The 21,185-nt window shown below is 37.0% G+C and overlaps 1 protein-coding gene across 9 annotated transcripts in view; it reads left to right on the forward strand.

The window, feature by feature from the left end:
• NFAT5 (nuclear factor of activated T cells 5) overlaps window positions 1-21,185 on the forward strand; it is a 131,234-nt gene that overhangs the window by 97,690 nt on the left and 12,359 nt on the right. For 7 of the 9 annotated variants that reach the window (XM_067018255.1, XM_067018257.1, XM_059044784.2 and 4 more), the window contains 5 exons: window positions 4,012-4,146; window positions 4,272-4,324; window positions 8,483-8,615; window positions 12,930-13,013; window positions 20,866-21,014. In XM_067018255.1, the coding sequence (XP_066874356.1) occupies window positions 4,012-4,146; window positions 4,272-4,324; window positions 8,483-8,615; window positions 12,930-13,013; window positions 20,866-21,014 (554 nt within the window). The remainder of the gene's footprint in view (window positions 1-4,011; window positions 4,147-4,271; window positions 4,325-8,482; window positions 8,616-12,929; window positions 13,014-20,865; window positions 21,015-21,185) is intronic. The other 2 variants (XM_059044785.2, XM_059044788.2) reach the window with 1 other exon arrangement.

Genomic DNA, 21,185 nt, shown 5'->3' on the forward strand with positions numbered 1-21,185 from the left:
TTGGGCTATTTCTGGATAATGTTCAGTTATAAATGTGCTGCTTTTAAAGTTTCTAGATTCCATGTCCATTCTATTGTGTTCAGATAGGGACAGAATAAATAATCTATAGATGGCTTATTGAGTTATAAAGCTTTTCTAATTTAGGTGCTAATTTACTATAAGTCAAAATATGTCTCAACTTGAATATTATTAGGATGGAGTTTCAGTTTTAGTGGGGCATGTGCAGTTCTTCTTTTACGTGATCTAATACTTTGAGCATGACCATAGCTACTCTATGTTCCATTATGGGTTTATGGTTTGTGTTTATTTCCATGAATATAACCTTTTTGGCAGGTTTGAGCAGTTAGTGTAGAATGAGAGGTGAAAAGGAAATAGGTTACTAGGAAGGGTTAGAATTGGAATGGGAGGTAGAAGGAAACAGGAAGATGAGAGGGAGGTAGAAAAGGAAGAGGGGCCAAAAGGTTCTAGAGGTGGAAGGGAGGAGAGGAAACAGATACTTGATCTTCCGTCTAGAGACACTCAGTGGAAAGAAGGCCTAATGCCAGAATTCACATTGTGCCTTGTGACCTTAGAAAAACAGTCCTGCTTCTACTTGTTGGTTTAACAGTGGCCATTGGATCCATTGTCTTTTTGTTTGTTTGTCGTTAAGGGGATAGAAGAATCATCCCTTTTTACATTCTTCACACCTTTAGATGTCTCCAGACAATACATATATACTAGATCAAATTAAGAATATCAATTTTCATACTTTTTTAGTATCAACGCTTCTATAATAATTTTTTAAATATGGCAAAATTAATCATAGCTTTCTTCAATATAATGTATTTACTAATGCTTATTGTATTAAATCTTACTGAATTTAACGAGTTCCTACTTCCCTTATTTCTGGCTCTTCCACAACTTTAGAGAAGGGGTAATATCATTGAGTAAACTTTTCTTCTCTTCACCGACATTAAAAAGCCTTACTAATTCTTTTGACAGGTTGAAATATTTGCTTTGTTATTTTTCAGTATTCAGATGTTCAGTATTCAAATATTCATTAATTTTTTTTCAGCTTTTTATTTTTTTTAATTTTTGGCTGTGTTGGGTCTTTGTTGCTGCGCTAGGGCTTTCTCTAGTTGTGGCGAGCAGGGGCTGCTCTAGGCATGCAGGCTTCAGTAAGTGTGGCGTGAGGGCTCAGTAGTTGCAGCTCGCAGGCTCTAGAGCGCAGCCTCGGTAGTTGTGACAAACGGGCTTAGTTGCTCCATGGCATGTGGGATCTTCCCGGACCAGGGCTCAAACCCATGTCCCCTGCGCTGGCAGGAGGATTCTTAACCACTGTGCCACCAGGGAAGTCCCTCAGCTTTATTTTTGAGGCTGCTATTAGAACAGCATCTAAAAGCACATTGTTTTTTATAATACCAGAAAGGTGCCTGCTTTTTTTGTTACAGTTTTTTAAAGCAATGCGCTCACTTTCAAGAGTCAGCTTACTAATTACTTACAAAGATAAGAATAAAACAGTTAATGCGTAAATAATCCTGACTTCAGTTCTGTTTAGTATGGAGTATGTCCTGTTAGGTAACCATTAAACTTTTTAATAGAAAAGACCTTTTAAGGTCAAAAGTTAGAAGTTAAATTACAGACTAGTTCTTTGTGTAATGTAAATACAAATATATAAAAGATAAATACACATTGTACCTACAGAGGGGCCTCATTTGGCCATCTTAAGCCTTTAATACATAAAAGGAAAAAATGAGGTAGGAAAAACGTTTTGAAATCATGAGTGAAGTGGAATTTCCATACAGTATTTTGAAAGTGGGGGGGAAAGGTTATAGACTTTCCATTCATTTTGTTAACACAATATGTGCATATTATTTTGCACCTCTTATTGTTTTCTAATCAAAATAATATTTATCATATTTTTCTTGAGTGTCATATAAAAACAAGTATCTAGTTCCAGTGTTACTCCAAAAAGTTATAAATTCACTTAAGTTCACTTAATTCTTTAAAAGGGTATGATGTAATTACCAGTGTATGACCAGTAATTGTTTCCATTCTATTCATACATTAACCCTGTGGGTTCCAGACAGTGTATATGTTTATACAATCACAGTTTCTTTTAAACTCAGACATTGCTGAAAATATTATTTGCCATTCAGATATTGAATTAGGATAAGATACTTGTTTGTATTAATAAGTGAGGCTAAACAGTGCTACAGTAACAAACAACCAAAAAAATCTAAGTGGCTTACACAACAAAGTTTTACTTCTTCCTCATTTTATGATAATATTGGGTGTAGTTTGGAAGCAGCTCCATTTTCTTCACTCTGGGAACCAGGCTTTAGAAGCTGCCCCTTTCTGGGATATTGCCATTTTTGTAGTGGAGGAAGATGGTAGAACCATGTGGGGCTCTTAAAGCCTGGAAGTGGCACATTACTTCAGTTCACATTTCATTATACTAACAAGTCACATGACCAGTCCTTACATGAGTGGAGCAAGAACGACGTTGAGTGGAGCAAGAGCCTTCCCACAAGGAACGGCGGGTCTAGGGAAAGAGGGGCAGTAAATATTTTGACAAGGGTAATTTCCCATATTACTTTCTTGTAAAGATAAAATTAACTATTAAATATGTAAGTATTTAATGAGAAAAAACCTTAAACTTTTCCTAAAGTTTAATAGACTGTCTCATTAATTTAGAAGTTGATAAGTTATACAGCCATGTTAAAGTTTACCTTTGCAGTATATATGTTGTTAGGGTTTACTAAAACAACAAATAGTGTATTCTATTTCAAAGTGCTTAATCTTAAGGAAGCAGGTTTTTGAGTACCTAAAAGGTATGTGTTTGCATTAACCAGTATCCCAGGGAGTATTCTGGTGGAAAACTAGTCCTTAGGCGTCAATATGGAAGAATGTTTCTGGAGTCAGATATGTTGGGGGGACTGTGTACTGTACCCACTTCTTGGATATTTACAGTGTACATCAGAATGTAAAATGCTTGGAGAAATCCTATTCATTTAGCTTTGCTTAACTCAGTAATTCCCCAGATACACTTACTTTGGAACCTGTTTTACTAAGCAGTACATATTAAATTTTCTTAAGGAAATCATGACATGAGGAAGTTGGTAGGCCAGTTACAATTTCTTAGATCTGGCTCCTGTTTAGTACTAGTCAACCTCTTTGTTGATTGTACTAGTGGTTAGTTAGTCTTTTTTTTTTTTTTTGGTGCAGTACGTGGGCCTCTCACTGTTGTGGTCTCTCCCGTTGCGGAGCACAGACTCCGGACATGCAGGCTCAGCGGCCATGGCTCATGGGCCCAGCCGCTCTGCAGCATGTGGGATCTTCCCGGACCGGGGCACGAACTCGTGTCCCCTGCATCGGCAGGCGGACTCTCAACCACTGCGCCACCAGGGAAGCCCAGTTAGTCTTTGTAATTGAAAAACAAGTGCGTTTTATCTTTAACCTCAGGGTAACCTAGTTCAAGGAGATCCCCTCGTAGAAAGAATTACTCTGAATTGCATTCAGTCTGTTTTCAGGTGTTCTTTTGGTTTAGGGCCTGAGTCCTGTGTCTAGATCCTTAAAGATACCCTCAATACCACCCATAGACTCACATTGCCTCACCAGTCTTGTAATGGCATAGCATAGCTGACATTTTTAAGGTTAGAATTGTGAGATAAATTTGTTTTTAAATTGAATTTTTTTTAAATATTAAGACGAAACATGACCAAATTCATATTTTACACCTTTTTTTTTGTTCATGTAATGAGAAAACAAAGATGACATCTAATAAATTAAAATGTCATCGCAGACATTAATCCATCCCTATAAAATTTGGCGATAGTTATTAAAAATTAATACAGACTTTTCTGTTTTTTCTTTGCTTTCTGTTATGGTAAAATTTAATATGCAGATTAAAAGAAGTCAAATTCAGGGGTCAACAAAGACAACTTATAGAACTGGATAATTGAGAGTTGATTTTAGATAAGAAGTAAGTGTTGGTGGTTCTTTTTATGGAATGCTTATATATATCTACAGCTCAGCCAGCAGGAGTGCCAGAAATCTTAAAGAAGAGCTTACATAGCTGTTCAGTGAAAGGAGAGGAAGAAGTATTTTTAATCGGCAAGAACTTTCTGAAAGGAACTAAAGTTATTTTCCAAGAAAATGTTTCTGGTAAGTAGGCACAATACTGCCTTAGAAATTGTTGCATGTTTCACTTTGTTATAAAGATATAGTTGTAGCTACAAAGTAAAAAATTTTTCACAATTTTAGTAAGTCACTGTTTTTATTTCAATCAGATGAAAACTCTTGGAAGTCAGAAGCTGAAATTGACATGGAATTATTTCATCAGGTATAATTTAAACTTTGTATAGTTTGATTGTTTACTCTCTGAGAATATGAGTTTTGCACCAAAATTTTCCTGCATTAACAAATTTCTTTATATGGGGTTGATGTAAATCATTTAAAGTTTCTTTCTTGGGTTTCTTTAACTGAAATAGATTTATTCCACTGATGCTAGAAATGACAGTTCTCTATTTGAAAAAGTTAAGAGCATTAGCAAATTACCCTTGTTAATGAATGAAAGATTTTTTCCTAATATTTATTTGCTCTGAGGATTTGGATTATTTTAGCATACTATTTAGTTAAATCAAAGGGAAACATTTGAGTACCTGCTATGTGCCAGGTGTTTTATACTTGTTAGTTACCATTTTGCATTCAGAAGCACTACTTGTTACACTTAAAGAGTCTATATTTGTAGGACCTTGCTATATATTGTTTTCCAAATAACAAGGAAGAAAAGTTTGAAAACAAGGATAAAGAACTGATTTAAGAATTAGTGTATAGAGCAGATAAGACCAACCTCATAGAAGTTGAAACTAACAAAAGAGAAAGACAAACTTATGAGTAAATCAGATATAAGGCATATGCAGAAGACTGGTATGTATAAGTACAGTTCATAAAGAACAGAGAAGCAAAAGAACACAAATCAGAGCCAGCCAAAGGGAGAGACACATAAAGTAAGGTCTGGGAGGGTCCTGAAGGTGAAGCTTCCTGTCCTCAGGGATGCCTTACCCTCTCAGCACATTGATGTGTGACAACATAGGCAGTACATACAGAGTACTGCCTGTTAGGAAACTCATCCAAGCTGTTGGTATTCAGAGTTTTTATTTGGGTTGGATCCCATACTGCCTGTGCAGCTAACCTTTAGTCTCCAGTTCCCCCAGAGGTTGGAAATGATATGACATGTTTCAAAGCTCTCTTCATAAATTACATTGTTAGACTTTTCAGTGGCCAAAGCCCCTAAACAAACAAAGATGCTTCTGTCAGACAGGACATTCTAGGGGCCTAGAGATCACCTCCCAGTAGCCAAGGGAAAAGACTAGACCTCACTTTGAGTTAAATTAATTCTTCACTACATAGTATCATGTAAGGTGGAGCTTCCTGTATACCTAGACAACTGCTATGCAGAAAGTTTTCCTCTAGCCTATGCTACTACATGCTGTCAAAAAGAGATAGTAGGACTCAAGAGCCATTCCTTTGTCACATTTACCATCAGATAATCTCTGCTAGACTAGTCTTAACTGAAATTCTAGTACCTGCTTTGTCACTAACAATCTGTGTTACCTGTGTAAGACAAGTCTCTCTTTTGCCCCAGTTTTCTAATCTATAAGATAAACTCTTTTACTAGATTATTTGAGGTTCCTTCTTACTCTGGCATTTTATGATTTCTTGTATAACTTGTTGATCAGACCATTCCCACTTCAGAGCTTGTAAGCTCTGAAAAAGATTATCTCCTGGAAAAAAGAAAGTTGTTACTTTGAATCCAAGCAGATTTTTCTAAGAAATTAAAATTCAGGGACTTCCTGGTGGTCCAGTGGCTAAGACTCCGCACTCCCAGTGCAGGGGACCCAGTTCAATCCCTGGTCAGGGAAGTATTATAGATCCTACACGCATGCTGCAAGTAAGAGTTCGAATGCCACAACTAAAAGATCCCGCATGCTGCAACTAAAACACGGCACTGCAAAAATAAATAAATAAATAAATATTTTTAGAAGATAAAGAAATTAAATTTCAGATATTCTTCTCTTTTTACCTCAGAGAGCATTCTGCCTGCTCCACAGGTCTCCCAATCCTTTGTATGTTTTGTCTGTATTGTACTCCTAACTCAGTGGTAGTTAATTGCTCTTAATTTTTGAGAGTAGTATTTTTAAAAAGCTTACTATCACTACCTACAATTTACTTAGTTTTTAATTCAAATCACTTGTAGAATTTCTGGATTCCGATTGAGGAAGTAAGAAGAATTAGTATGAAAATAGGTTCATTTGGCTTTTAAAAGGTTTCGGGGGCTTCCCTGGTGGCGCAGTGGTTAAGAATCTGCCTGCCAATGCAGGGGACATGGGTTTGAGCCCTGGTCCAGGAAGATCCCACATGCCACAGAGCAACTAAGCCCATGCACCACAACTGCTGAGCCTGCGCTCTAGAGCCTGTGAGCCACAACTGCTGAGCCCGTGTGCCACAACTGCTGAAGCCCACGCACCTAGAGCCCATGCTCCACAACAAGAGAAGCCACCACAATGAGAAGCCCGCGCACTGCAACAAAGAGAGGCCCCTGCTCTGTGGAACCGGAGAAAAGCCCACGCACAGCAACGAAGACCCAACGCAGCCAAAAAACAGAATAAATAAAATAAATAAATAAATAAATAAAAGGTTTCAAATTAGATTTGCTTAAATACACTCTCCAAAGCAAGTGGAGTAAAAGGTTTGTTTAAATAAAATATGCATCTGACTTTTAGACACTAATTCTGTTACTAATTACCAAGAAACAAGTTTTTATTCAGAAGAATAATTTCAGTTACTGAGTTTGCCAAATATATAATTTTAAGACTGGGAAGATACTTCACAAGTCCATCCATTCAACCATCTCCTTAACGGTAGGTAGGACTGCTTTGTGATGTAGTTGCAGTGTTTAAACAAAGGAAGGTGGGCAAGATTTTAAGATTCTGTTTCTTAGAAGTTGGATCACTGCAGGTACATTTTTTGATGGCCTCATGTGCAATTGAGTATGTGCATTCAGATTTTTGCCCCCTAATACCTGTGGATGTACACACATTTATATATGTTTTTCCACCTGAATTAGAAGTGTGATTTTTTTTTTGAGATGGCTAACTGGACTCAGGAAGCATTCTATTAATGCCATAAATAAGAAGCTATTTTTAAATGTATAATGTGACTATTTCAGAGAGTGTTTTAAGATGGCTTAGAAACAAATTAAGTGCTCAGAAATCAAAATCTTGGCCTCATTTGTCACATGTTCTACTCAACTGAGTCAACCAACTACCGTAGTCTAACTAAGTAAAAAATGTCATCACATTCACTTCATCCTCAGCTATCACCATTGGCCTCCTGCATATCACTTACTCAGTATAAAAAGGATAATCACTATCCCTTGATATTCCTTCCCAATACTACAACATACTAGGGAAGAAGGGAACAAGTCAAATGTGGTTCATTGTGTCTTCTAAGAAGAATAAGTGCTGCTGAAGCATTTATGGAACTCTTCCTTTCTCTTAAAAGGATGCTTCTACCACTATTTTCACATACAAAAAAATGACTTTGATCTACTGAGTTTGGGTAAACTGAACCTATTGACTTTAAATGAGAATTAAAGTGGTTAAGAAGCAGTTAACTGCATTGTGAAGTATTGATACATCTCACTGTTAAGGTTTACAAAACATATGGTAACTGACATTATGCTTGGTGGACATATTTTTTTCCTGAATATACATTCTTTTTTTCGACAAATATATTTGAGTATATTTTGTGTGAGGTGCTTAACCATGGAGATAGAATGAAGAACAGAACATCCTAGGTTCTCATGGAGGTTACATTCTTGTGGTTGGAGAGGGACAGAAAACAAGCAGATAATCACAGTCATTTCTGTTATGAAATAAGTGGTGGTGATAAGTGCTGTTTCAGAAATAAACAAGATTATGTGGTCAGATTGGAGAGGGGTGCTACTTTAAATAGGATGGTCAGAGAGGGCTTCTCTGAGGAGATGACATTTGAATGAGACCTGAAAATGGGTAAGGAACTATTCATTTGAAGAGGTAAAGGAAGAGTTTTCCAGTGAGAGAGAACAGAAAGTTGTAACGGGTCTGAGGTAAAAATGAATTTAGTGTGTTAAAAGAATGAATTTACTGTGTTAGTGTAAGAAGGTCAGTGTAACTGGAGTGTAACAAGCTGGAGGAGAAGGGGAATGAGATAAAGTTGACAGGGCAGGGACTTTGTAAGCCATTGTAAAACATTGGTATTTTACCTTAAAAGCAGTTTTAAGATTAATGTCCTGATGCCCATGAACCTGAGCTTTTAAATACTACGTTTTTTCCCCCTAGTCAGACTTCTTAAACTTTACAACTAACAGGAAATGTACTTAATTATAACATTTTATTTCAAAATTTTAATTTAAACACTACTGCTTTTCTGACTCTTGTAATTTTCTTTCAATTAGAATCATCTTATTGTGAAGGTTCCCCCATATCATGACCAACATATAACTTTGCCAGTATCAGTGGGAATATACGTAGTGACCAATGCTGGAAGATCTCATGATGTTCAGCCATTCACTTACACTCCAGACCCAGGTATGTCAAAATAAAAAGTTCTGAATCAAAAGGAATAATTAACTTCTAGTTCTTTGGAAGAATATGAAGAAGACCAGCCAACTTAAAAGAGAAAGTTGTGTGCTAAGATGAATTGATATCAGTATTTTTTGAAGATGGCATTATTTCCTAAGAAGATGGCCACGAAACACTGCTTTTACTCTTATGTTAAGGGAACTGTTTCTGCCTTATGCTCTAATAATAAAAGAAAAACTAGAAATGCTCTGAAGTCAGGCTCTCCAGAGTTGTCATACAAGTTACTCCTTGGTAAGAATTACCATTCATTGAGTACCTCTTATGTGCAGAAAGGTGAAAGTGACGACTTTGAGAAACTGCTAATAGTTAGTTTTTAGTCTGGCTGGCTTATAGGATGCATTTTGGGAGAGGTGAGAGATAGCTTGGAATGAGAAGTGATAATATCACAAATAGAATCATATGCCTGTAACATTTTCAAATTTGTGTTATCAAAAATATCAAAGACTTCCGGTGAATAAATATTTTATATATAATTTTAAGCATTTAAGTAAAAAAGGTGCTTTAGAAACCAGAGCAGTTGCTTTTAAATTTATATCTCTGGGTAAGAAGTGTCCTAAGAGGTTTTTGCCTACATTAGTTTAGTTGCGGGAAGAAGAGAAGGCTTTTCCTGGAGAAGCAGAGAGAACATTTTGGAAATGGAAACTCTTCACATGTTTTGTTGACCTAGGCTTGGTTTCTGCCATGCTTACCATGGTTTACTCCATTCCTATCTCAGGCATGCTTTAGAGTTAGAAGTTCTTCCATGTCTTTACGTTTACTGATGTTATTCCCAAATAGTTCAGGATTCAGTGAGGTACAAAGTGAAAAATGGTAGCAAGGAAAGAAAGCCATGGCAACAAAAGTGATGGAAACAGTCGCTAGGACAGAGTTATAACTAGTCTTGATAATTACTTTCTATCACTTAATGTGATCTGTTCCCTTTTTGTTCTTTTTAATCATGTCTGAGTTTCACAACATTGGTTATTTCCCACCAGTTTGCTACAAAAGTGTGCCACAGTATAGCACTAATGAAATCTTTCTAGTATTTATCTCAGAATAAAAGATCACAAGTAGAAATTTCAGACAGAAAAAGACAAAGTTTGGAAACAATATACTGGCTTCAACAAAACTAGAGAAGAGGATATTGGTTTATACTTAAAGATGAAATAGTTGATTGTTTTCTTTCTAAGAAGGTCTCAAAAATCCAAGAAAATTTGATTTAAAACTAATGGTAGTTAAAGCATTTTAGTAACTGCTAGTTAATAAATATTAACATTTAGTATTTATGTGAGGAGGAGTTTGCTCATAGGGGGAGAAAAATGGCATACAGTAATTAGTATATTTGTGTGGGAAGGGAAGAAGGAAGTGTGTGGGGGGGAGGATAGCCTTAAAGTTTTCACCATCCTGAAAATACTGAGGTTTTGTTGTTTTTGTTTGGTTTTATGATCAATAATAAAGAACTTCAGGACTTTGAAGTGCTTAGCATCAGCACTATGAATCTTCATTTCTTAGTGATGAATGCTGATTATTAAAAAATTCCCTTTAATAAATTGCCAAATAAAACAGCTTTTAAGTGTTCTGTTTTAAAGCCTACACTAATTGGCTATATTTGGCTACATTTAGGCAATCACTAACATATGTTTATTCTTCTAAGTATTTCCCCCTTGTACTGTATATATCATAGATAGCAGTCGCCCTCAGATACTCTTAATTGAATAAATATATGATATGCAAATTTTATAGTGAGATCCAATGCTTCAGTTTCTGCCTTTATGATATAGCTAATTAAAGAATCTTCCCACAATTTCACTTCTTTATATTTTGTAAAATGTGAGCATCTTTTTAGGTGTTCATGTGAGAGAATATGATTTCAGGAAAACTTGGTTATAGAAAATTTGCACTGTCTCATTATGATAAACTAATTGCTTTTGTGATTCATCCAGGGACTGTGGTTAAACATTTGAATAGTCAGTGGTGTATAGTAATTGTAACAGCTAGAGCAAGGCCCAGCATAATTTTTGTGAGTCAAGAGTAGAAATGGCAACTGCTACACCATTTTGTCTAAATATTTAAAAGTAATAGATAAAAATAACAAATAAATAAAGTATACTCTATCCTCCTAATTTGACCAAAATACCTTCATAATAACCTGGAAGGCCAGATTTGAATTAAGGATTTTCAAACTGCTTGGAGGTCCAAACCGGGATATGACAACATGAAGAAAGAGGAATCCCCAGCCTGGCACCCTTCATTTCCCTTTCCTGGCTCCGTCCTCTACCTGGAGGGCCTTGATGCACTGGCCAGTGCTCGTAAGCTCTGTTCACCCTATAGGCCTAAGATTTCACACATGGTCCGTAGAGTAGTTGTGCAGAAAATTTTGGGATCTTGTATACTTGGTACATGATCTAAAAGTAGGATTGGGGCAGGGGCTCAAGTGTACATAAACTGGCTGGCTGTGCATGCTCTGCCAGACACAAGCACCTCTAAAGCCTTCTGTGTCTATACTGCCAAAAATACATTGCATGTACATGCTCTTAGGCACTTACTTTGCAGAGTCGTAAAACCTTTGTTTCATTGCCAGTTAGTCACTGAAGCATTGCTTAGCCATTAATTTGTTTTACTTCCATCTATTAAGACACAGAAATCTCCTTAGTTATTTTTTGCAGTGACTCTACGTAGTAATTTCTATAAGAAATGGAGGATAAAATGTTTATTCATAATTTTTTGTTGCTCTAAAGACAAATGACTAAAACTTGTTTTAAATGTAGAAATTTAGGGCTTCCCTGGTGGCGCAGTGGTTGAGAGTCCGCCTGCCGATGCAGGGGACATGGGTTCGTGCCCCGGTCCGGGAAGATCCCACATGCCCCGGAGCGGCTAGGCCCGTGACCCATGGCCGCTGAGCCTGTGCGTCCGGAGCCTGTGCTCCACAACGGGAGAGGCCACAACAGTGAGAGGCCGCGTACTGCAAAAAAAAAAAAAAAAGTAGAAATTTAAAAATTTTTCAAAGATTAGTTTCCATTTCAAGATCTGTAATTGTTAGAATTAATGTTATGCTTTAAAATTGTCTATGGATTTCTTTTCTCATCAATTCTATTCAATTGATAATTTCATTCAATTGATAGTTCATTCAAATTATCATTTGTTGGACCTCATGTGCAGCACAGCATGCTTAGATAAATTTTTTAACTTCATTCTTAGGAGATGTGTACATTTTGTCTCTTTATTCACAGTTAACTATCTCTTTATATTCTCTATAACCATCATTTTGCATTGTCATGTGAAGAATAAATTGAAAATAAGTTGACTCAATTCCCATTTCGAATAAATTAGGGAATAAATAAAATAAATAAATAAAATAAATACAATGAAAAATAGAAATTAACATCTATTTAAATAAAATTATTATACAGTCATTTTAAGTAAAAACCTGTTTATTTGGAATTTATTTAACTTTACCATTCAGAACTGATCTCTACTCTCATGCTCATTAAATTTAAAGTTTTCATAGAAGATGTACTTGATATGTATAGATATAGTGTAGTAATTCTCCATTAATAATAGCAAAGATTATATTTTCTAAGACTTGCTAAAAAGAATAATCATAATGTTATAGATTTTGTATATTCATCACAGTTTTTAAAAAAATTTAGCTCAATTGATTCTGAATCAGTATTATTTTAAATAAATCATTTATGTAGGTAAATGGTGAATTTTTTTTTCATGCTAGTGTTACAGTATATTTGGTAAGTTTAAAAAATCTCATATCAGTCTTCTACTCATATCAATATGTGTACTGTTACAAGAAAGATTTTTTTTTTTTTTTGCACGGTACGCGGGCCTCTCACTGCTGTGGCCTCTCCTGTTGCGGAGCACAGGCTCTGGATGCACAGGCCCAGCGGCCATGGTTCAGGGGCCTAGCCGCTCCGCGGCATGTGGGATCCTCCTGGACCAGGGCACGAACCCGCGTCCCCTGCATTGGCAGGCAGACTCTCAACCACTGCGCCACCAAGGAAGCCCAAGAAAGATTTTTTGAAGTTGGCGGTTGTTTTTATTTTGTTTTAATAAGTAAGCATATGCTTCTGCCCACTGGGAGACTGGTGCATTTTAGAGCATAGACTGGTGATTATAAAAAACCTCATCTGAAAACTCATAGAATTTCTGCTAAACAAATAATTTAATAGTGCTTTGTGAGAAGATATTCCAGTTAAAGAATTTTAAGGTACACGTTTTGTTAGGATAAGTTTAAATAAATACATTAATCCTTTTTATTTGTCTTAATAGCAGCAGCTGCTGCTTTGAATGTAAACGTGAAGAAGGAAATATCTAGTCCGGCAAGACCTTGCTCTTTCGAAGAGGCCATGAAAGGTACCAAGTTAATTCTGCTCAAAAATTGTAAATTAGTGTTGCTATATATTTTCTCTAGCAAACCTTACTATTTTATTTTCTCTTGTGTACTCAGAACACTTAGCAGGTTATCTTCCATATTGTAAAATAAATACTTGTTTGACTTTACTGAATGCAGAGACTTGCTTCCCAACTTGATATTTGCCTTCATTTACCATATAAACAACTTTTTTTTAACATATGTTGGAGTAGAGGAGTTTTTGTTTTGTTTTGTTTTTTATTCCCTAATATTAAAAATCTTAAAAGTATATAGAGAATACAATAATGTATATAAAATAGCTTTATAAAGCTTCTTGCTGCCAATAAGAGTAGTACTTGACATTGAGACTAGAGAGACCAAAACAGAAACTATTGGCATTTGAAAAAGTTGCTTTAGGTTCTCTAGGTACCATTATTTCTTCTGACACCATTATTTCCAAACAGAAAATGAAGATATCTTCAGGATGTTATAATGTGTTTCTCAATTATGATGCTTTTGTGCCATTACATATGAAGATGTCAGTTGCATAATGGCCATTGATTTATTCCTGCAATTCTAGCTTTTACTTATATTTTTCTGCCATGAAATTCATATGAGTTAAATTAAATTTTAAAATTTTGTATACTTATATTTTTAAGGGGCATAATATGCTTAATACATGTTATCAAATACAGTGGATTTTTTTTCCTATTGTCATAGTAAAATTCATCATTCATATAGATATTCAGTTTAGTATAGCTTGCCATTATAATTTCTATCAACAGTTCCAAAATAGATTAATTAGGAATTATGCACAAGTGAGTGCATAATTATCTGATTTAACTACAGGAAAATTTACAAGTCTCTGCTAGGGATAACCATGGCTAATGTTTCTCGAACATATATTAAATGCTAGGCAGCATTCCACACTCTTTACCAGTATTATCTCATTTAATCTGCCGAAGTCTATGAGATAGGAAGTTTATGATTGTCATTTCACAGATGAGGAAATCAAGATTCCATAGAGGAATTTTAAAAGACAGGTCGAGCTTTAGTGTATAAGGTAACATCTAAGCAATAATAGTTCAAACAATGTTTATTATATGAATAATACCATAATTAATCCATCATTAAAGAAAGTCAGGGACATTTGTGGTCTGTCCTTTGCCAACTTTGATGTGTTCCTGCTTCTCTCCAAAAATTCCTTCATGCTTCTTTCATAGAGTATCAGGCTGGTGGGACACTAATATAATCCACTGTGAAATTTCTCATAGTGAAGGTTAAAAGGTTTTAAATGCTATGTTTAATTTTTGATAATAAAATGATTTAGTCATTTGATCAAAATCTTGCAAGCCTCAAAAATGGGTAAGAAACACACATACACATATTATTATTTTTCACAATTCAGACCTTCTTATTTTGACAATTTTATCAACTGAAATCATGTAAAATATTATGAAGATATAAAATTAAATTGACTACTAAACTATCTTATCAGTTAAAATTTTTCTTTTGTCATTTTAAAATACAGTATCATTAATTGGAGATTCCTGATAAGTTAAACCACCAATAGCTTTCAACTAGGAATTTCCCTTGACAAATAGCTTATTTTTGTGATTCCTTGAAATCAGAGCCTTGGTATAAATTAGCCCAGGTGCCTTCTGAGAGATTTAATTAGGTATGCTTTAATGATGAAGACTGAGCAACATAAATGACTATTAAATTTGTGTTATGGCATAATCCTCCACATAACATTCTTTAAAATAGCCATCAATTACAGTAAGATTTAGAACTTGATATACAAATCTGACATTATGGCCAGACATTGAAAGCTTTCACTCTGCAACAAGTTTCTCATTCCTTGGAGAGGGTTTGCAGTGGGAGGTGGAGAGTAAGGGGGATAACTGCACAACTGCTCAGTGAGATATTAAGGCTAGTGGTAAAGCATCATGATTCATTTTTCAGTTTTACCCAACTGTGTATATATTAACACAAAAGTAATACAAATTAAATAAGATAAAGTGTACAGTGTAAATTATTGTTAACAGCTTCCAGAAAGTTTTCTATGTCTATATACGTATGGGAAGATGTAAGTGAAAATTCTAGATAGATCATTCAAAAACTCTGTGATTCAGGTTTAGGACCCAGGGATAGAGTATTGATGTGCAGTCTCTCAGTTTTAGCTTTGTAAAGAGTGGTTAATTGGATGAATGTGAAAAAATAGTTGCCAGCATATGTTTTTCTCTAACTGGTTGCAATTATGTGAAAAGTTTTAGGAGCTTGTAGGAATCATAGAGATAATGTAGTTCAATCTCATTTTACAGGTAAATAAACCAAAATTTAGAGAAGTTAAGTGATTTGCTCAAGGTCACACAGCTCCGACAGAGGTTGCAACTTAGATTTCCCCCAAAACTCTATATTCTTTTTACTCTGTTATTTCCATCCCTTATAAATCTTAATTCACATTTTAACCAAATGTATTTATATATGACCTAAGTGCTGCTTGATGACAACAAACTTAGCAAAGATTGTTCTAAGTTTCCAAAATTGTTATTATTTGGCATGGATGGAAGGAGAACACTCTTTAAAAGTTATTTGGCATAAACTATCAAAAACAGTATTCTTCATAAATTCAAATTGATATTGGGATGATTAACTATGTCTGTCTAATTTACTTTCTGGGGAATTCTCTAGTGGTCCAGTGGTTAGGACTCCACGCTTTCACTGCCGTGGGACCAGGTTTGATTCGCTGCTCAGGGAACTAACATCTCGCAGGCCATGGGGCATGGCCAAAATAAAAATAATAATTTACTTTCTGGATTTTCTGAATTGACTTAAAACTTCTCCCCCAACTTCTAGGTAGTACAGACTTTACTTGTTTTTATGTTTTTCCTCCTTCACTAAAATGTAACCTCCAGGTAGTAGGGCTTTATCCATCTTATTTGTCACTGGGTCCACATAACCTAGAATAGTGTCTGGAACTTTGTAAGGGCTCATTAAATACATAGTGAAAATGTGGGAAGAAAAGATACTAAAAGCCATTTAGTATTATTTGCAAGTCCGTTAAGATACATTGTGGGTTCTGAGAAAAGATAGTGTAGACTTAGCCCAGGCAGTGGTGTAAAGGTGATAGGACATCTGGATTCCTCAGTTTCCTTCTTTCTCCATTCCTGGATTGGAGGAAACACCTGAATATGTGGAATCCCAATGCTGGGCATCCAGGGCCAAATCCATACGCCCTAAGATCGGGTACCCTGCAGGTTGCAATCCTGCCTATCTACCACCTGCCAACCCTACCTTTCCTCCAGGCCCCTTTCCCACTCCCCCAGGATCACCCCAGGGAAATCCAGCTTTTCCGCCTAGTGAACCCTCTCATCCTGTGCCACAACCATGTATCCAGGATGCCAACCCTCAGGTCCTTACCCCCCTGCATACCCACCACCTGCCCGTGGCATGCATCCTGTGAATCCTTTGGCTCCTGGCATGGTAGGACCAGGAATGGTGATCGACAAGAAGATGCAGAAGGAAATGAAGAAAGCTCACAAAAAGAAGCACAAACACCACAAGCATGGCAAGCATTTCTCCTCCTCCCTTTCCAGCAGTGACTCTGACTGAATACAGGGCCTGGACCCTTTCCTCAAGTCCCTCCAGTTGTGCTCTCCCGTCAAGCTTTAGATGCCATCTTGTACTGGGGGAAATTAGCCCTTGAGTCTCTCCCTTCCCCACCCCTGCAATCTGAGCCTCACTCTGCTTTTCAACCCTAACTGGCTAGGGAAAATGGGAAAAGAATTGCCATGGGCTAGCAAAGGCCGTATTCTCACTGCTTGGATAGAACTTTTAGCTGATGAGTTTTACAAGAGTTTTACTTTTTGAAGATGGTGAAATTTGAGCAAAATGCTGAAGACAAGTCTAAGATCTGTAAAATGTGATTTTTTACTTCTTTTTGTAATACTTCTGATTGGGGAGATGCTGTGGAAATTTAATTATGGAAAACAAAAAAAACCAACCTGTACCTTTCTTGTAATTGTGGCATGCTTGGGTGATTTAGTGGCAAATAAACATTTCCCAGCAGGCCTTTTATTGATTGCACTTACTGCAAGGCTGTTGGGAAGTGGAGCCCATTTGGCTGATGAGCTCTGACTGCCATTTTGGAAACTAATCTCTACTCCTTAGCTCAGTATGCTCTCTCAGGTCCTCCTTTCATCTCCAACTCTCAGTCCAAATAAAGCTGTTTCTCCTGAGGGGGTGGGGGGGGAGATAGTATAGACTCACTTTTCCCTGTTCCTCCTTTCTAAACCTACTTAATACCTTGGAAATATTCAGCAGTATAAAAGGACTTTGAAATATAGAAAGAAGGAATAGGACTGGCTGAAGACCTTAGAACTTACAGAACAACACCAAGTGAGTTACCTGGTTTTCTTTTTATCTCCCATTTATCTGAATTGGGCAGCAGTTGCAACTCAGAACTAGCAACAGGCATAGACAAAATAATAAATCTATAAATAAGCATGAAAAGCCTGTCCTCTTTAGCCAAAAGATCAGGAAAGGGAAAGCCCAGTAGAGACTTAGTGGGATGACTCATACCAAGTGACAGCAGCTGACCCATTAGCAGTGTTTGGGGGCCAACCCATCCCCTACCCAAACCTGCAATAGCAACAGCAGAATTTAGAAGGGTTAGCCCACCCCATTCCCCACATCTGCCAACTAGTAATGAACCTGATCTGCCAACAGTGGAACCAGGAGGCCCAAAACACAGGACTCAAATGTGCCAGCAGCAGCAGGTCAGTATGTCTGCAGGAGTGGCAAGGGCAGAACCCAGGAGGCCAGCCCATCCTCCACCCCACAGCAGGCAGCAGCACACAGGCCCCCTCCACCTGCACTGGTGGTACCAGCAGGCCCTGTGTGTTTCTATCCTTCCCCCAACAGTGGAGAGAGACCTAGACCTGGCAGCACCTGGTCCTCCACCAGGGCCATAGTAAGATCCAGACCAAGTGTCTCCCAACCCTCCATCCAATGGCAGAAGGCAATCCAGGGGCAGAAGGTAAACTAGACCAGGGTCTCCCAAACCTCTACCCAGTGGCAGAGAGCTATGCAGCCCAGACTCCACAGTTCTTGACCTTGTACCCAGTGGCAAAAGACAGCCCATGTAGTTGCTTCCCTTCCCCAGAAGCACCAACAGTGATATAATGGGAACCCCATTAGTACCAGGAGAACAGAGAACATACCAGGAGAAAGGTTTTTCTCTCCTGCAGGTCCAGCACTCCTCACCCCCACCTAATGACACCAGGCAGCCCAGGAAAGCACCTTCCACTCCTGCAGGCAGCACCAGCAGGATTCCAGCTGGAGCTCATGCAAAGCTAACACAACAAGCAGACCAGAATAGGGCTCAGAAAAGTAAATTATCATTGGCCATACAAAGACTTTGTGCATATGGCCATAGAAAGACTTGTTCTTTGAGTGAGCATTAGACAAAAAGTCCTTTCCTTGTTTGTCTATGCTAGTAGACATACCTATTTGTGAATAGTCTCCTTAGGAGAAGTAAAAAGACTCCTGCTCAACTTATTCCACCTATTCTCACTTTCCAGAAGAAGAAAAATCACACTAATGAAAATTATTCTCTGGGAATTCCCTGGCTGTCCAGTGGTTAGGACTTAGACTTTCATTGCCGTGGGCCGGGGTTTGATCTCTTGCCAGGGAACTAAGATCCCACAAGCCGGGCAGTGAGGTCAAGGTTGCGAGCGGGGGTGGGGGAGAGAGAGAGAGAGAGAGAGAGGTGGGGTGGGGGTGGGGGGACAGAGAGAGAGGGAGGACAAGTGGGAGGGAGAGGGAGAGGGAGAGAATTATTCCCTAAATAAATTTGGGGCAAATATGCATATAGATCTGTTAAGCAGTAACTGTGTAGGTGATGCATTTGTTTGGCAATGGATATTTATATGCAGTTTCTAATTGAAATGTAATATAAACTTGTTTTTAGATACTGAAAATTTTTTAGGCCAGAAATACTATTATTGAAAATATGTAACACTATAAGATTAACCAAATAGTCCACAACAAACTAAATTGACTACGATAAAGGAAAAGTAAAATTAATTCATTCATTTCTTCATCCAACAAATATTTATTGATTACCTACTATATGCATCAGTCAACAACAACAAAATCTCTGCCTTCATGGAACTCACATTCTGATAGAATTCAAAAGCAAGAATAGCAGTTGATATTACAGGGCCAACATAAGACAACACTGATGCTCTTTCAAATTGTCTTGTGGGGTAGGCCTGAATTACTTTTAAATGCCTGACCTGTGCATGATCGGAAGCTTTGTCTCAGACAGGATTGGATTGTGAGTTGAATCATATTGGTATTGATAGTATCTAGGTGAAAATAGGTCCAGAGAACTCATGAGTAAATAATTCATTTCTTAGAGTAATAAAGCATAGAATATTGAAAGTTAAATGGGTACTTTTCCCTCCCCCAGTGTAATCAATTTCCATAGGAATTGTTTCTAGCCAGTTGGCTGTGAGACAAGTTGAATAAAGACTAGAAGGTTTCAAATATTTTTAAATCAAAATATTTACAAAGATAACTATCCTGCTCATATACCATATTCCATTTTAAAACCCTCTCTGTAGCCAGGATTTCTTCTCAGTAGCAAATTAAGAAATCTATGTATAAAAATATCATATCACTATGTTGTACACCTAAGGCTAATATAATATTGTATGTTAATTATAATTCAGTAAAAAAATTTGTAACAGCTGAGCCTTCTGGGGAATCTGTATTTCTTTACACAAGGTCTCAAAGTAGTGGTAAACTTTTAGATCAGAATTTGGCTATGTGTTCAGTTTAGAAGACTGCCTTTAGTGATTATCAGTATGCTCCACTAAGTGCCAATGGCAGGCTTACATAGACAAAAAAGAAGAAAGAGAATCAAGGGGGAAAAATAGTTATAATGAAGTTGTAGAACTTACCTATCTGCTATGTATTGCCTTTCCTTGGTTGTTAATCTATAACTACTTCTGAAAATGGAAGTAGATGGAATAGTAGAAAAATACTTACTGGTTTTGCTTTGGAAATTTAATTGGTAAACCTAAAATAGGACTTAAAATGTTTTCTTTTCAGAAGTTTAAGTACTATCTAAAAGAGAAATGTGTTCATGTGTCAACTTGGCAAATTCAACTTTTCTAAGACATTAATTTAGAGAAATGAAATCTGTTTGGTTAATTGGTGGCATCTTTTAATGAGAAGCTTGAGTTTCGTTGAGGAAAGAAATGTTCAGACAATCCTATGGCCTTTAAAGAGTTTGGCTTTATACTGCCAGGCAGCCAGATACTAAGAGGAGAACATAACAGTTGTAATTGAGTAGCTTGAACCTCCTGGAGATTTCCAAGCTGTATCCTATAATATATGATGGTCATGTTAAGCAGTGTATTTAATTCAGGGCACCTTGGAAGGGTGCTGGGGAGTATCACTTGATAACTGAAATGCTCAATTGTTGATATTTAACTCATAGTCTCAGGCTCTTACCAGGAGTCCTCAGGACACTGCTACTTAAAAAGAGGGAAGGCAAAGAATTCCCTGGTGGTCCAGTGGTTAGGACTCCGTGCTCTCACTGCCAAGCGGCCTGGGTTCAATCTCTGGTCAGGGAACTAAGATCCCACGTGCCGCGCAGTAAAACCAAGAAAAAAAAAAAAGAGGGCACATTTTGATACACCAGTTTTGTATCTCATGCTACCATGATAGCATCAAAAAATAGACGTTTAAATCATGACTAATGTCAACACACAGTAGAATGAAATAGTTGATGATTTCAGTTATTTTAAACTTTTCTTTCTTTTTTTGATGTGTGTGCAGCAATGAAAACTGCTGGATGTAACTTAGATAAGGTAAATATTCTTCCTAATGCTCTGATCACTCCACTCATATCAAGCAGTGTGATTAAGAGTGAAGATGTTACTCCAATGGAAGTAACAGCAGAGAAAAGATCTTCCCCTATTTTTAAGGTGAGCTGCATTGACTAGTGCCCCACATGTTAACCTCAAATATAAAAATTGCTATATTTTGAGTAGTTTGATTTCTTTTCCCCATATTTATGCTTTTTACTTCTCCTATTTCTTTTATATCTGTTTCTCTTCAGATTCACTTAATGAATTTTGCTTTGCAGAGTAAATGAT

The sequence above is a fragment of the Kogia breviceps genome, chromosome 18 (assembly GCF_026419965.1).
Source record: "Kogia breviceps isolate mKogBre1 chromosome 18, mKogBre1 haplotype 1, whole genome shotgun sequence".
Classification (NCBI taxonomy): Eukaryota; Metazoa; Chordata; class Mammalia; order Artiodactyla; family Physeteridae; genus Kogia; species Kogia breviceps.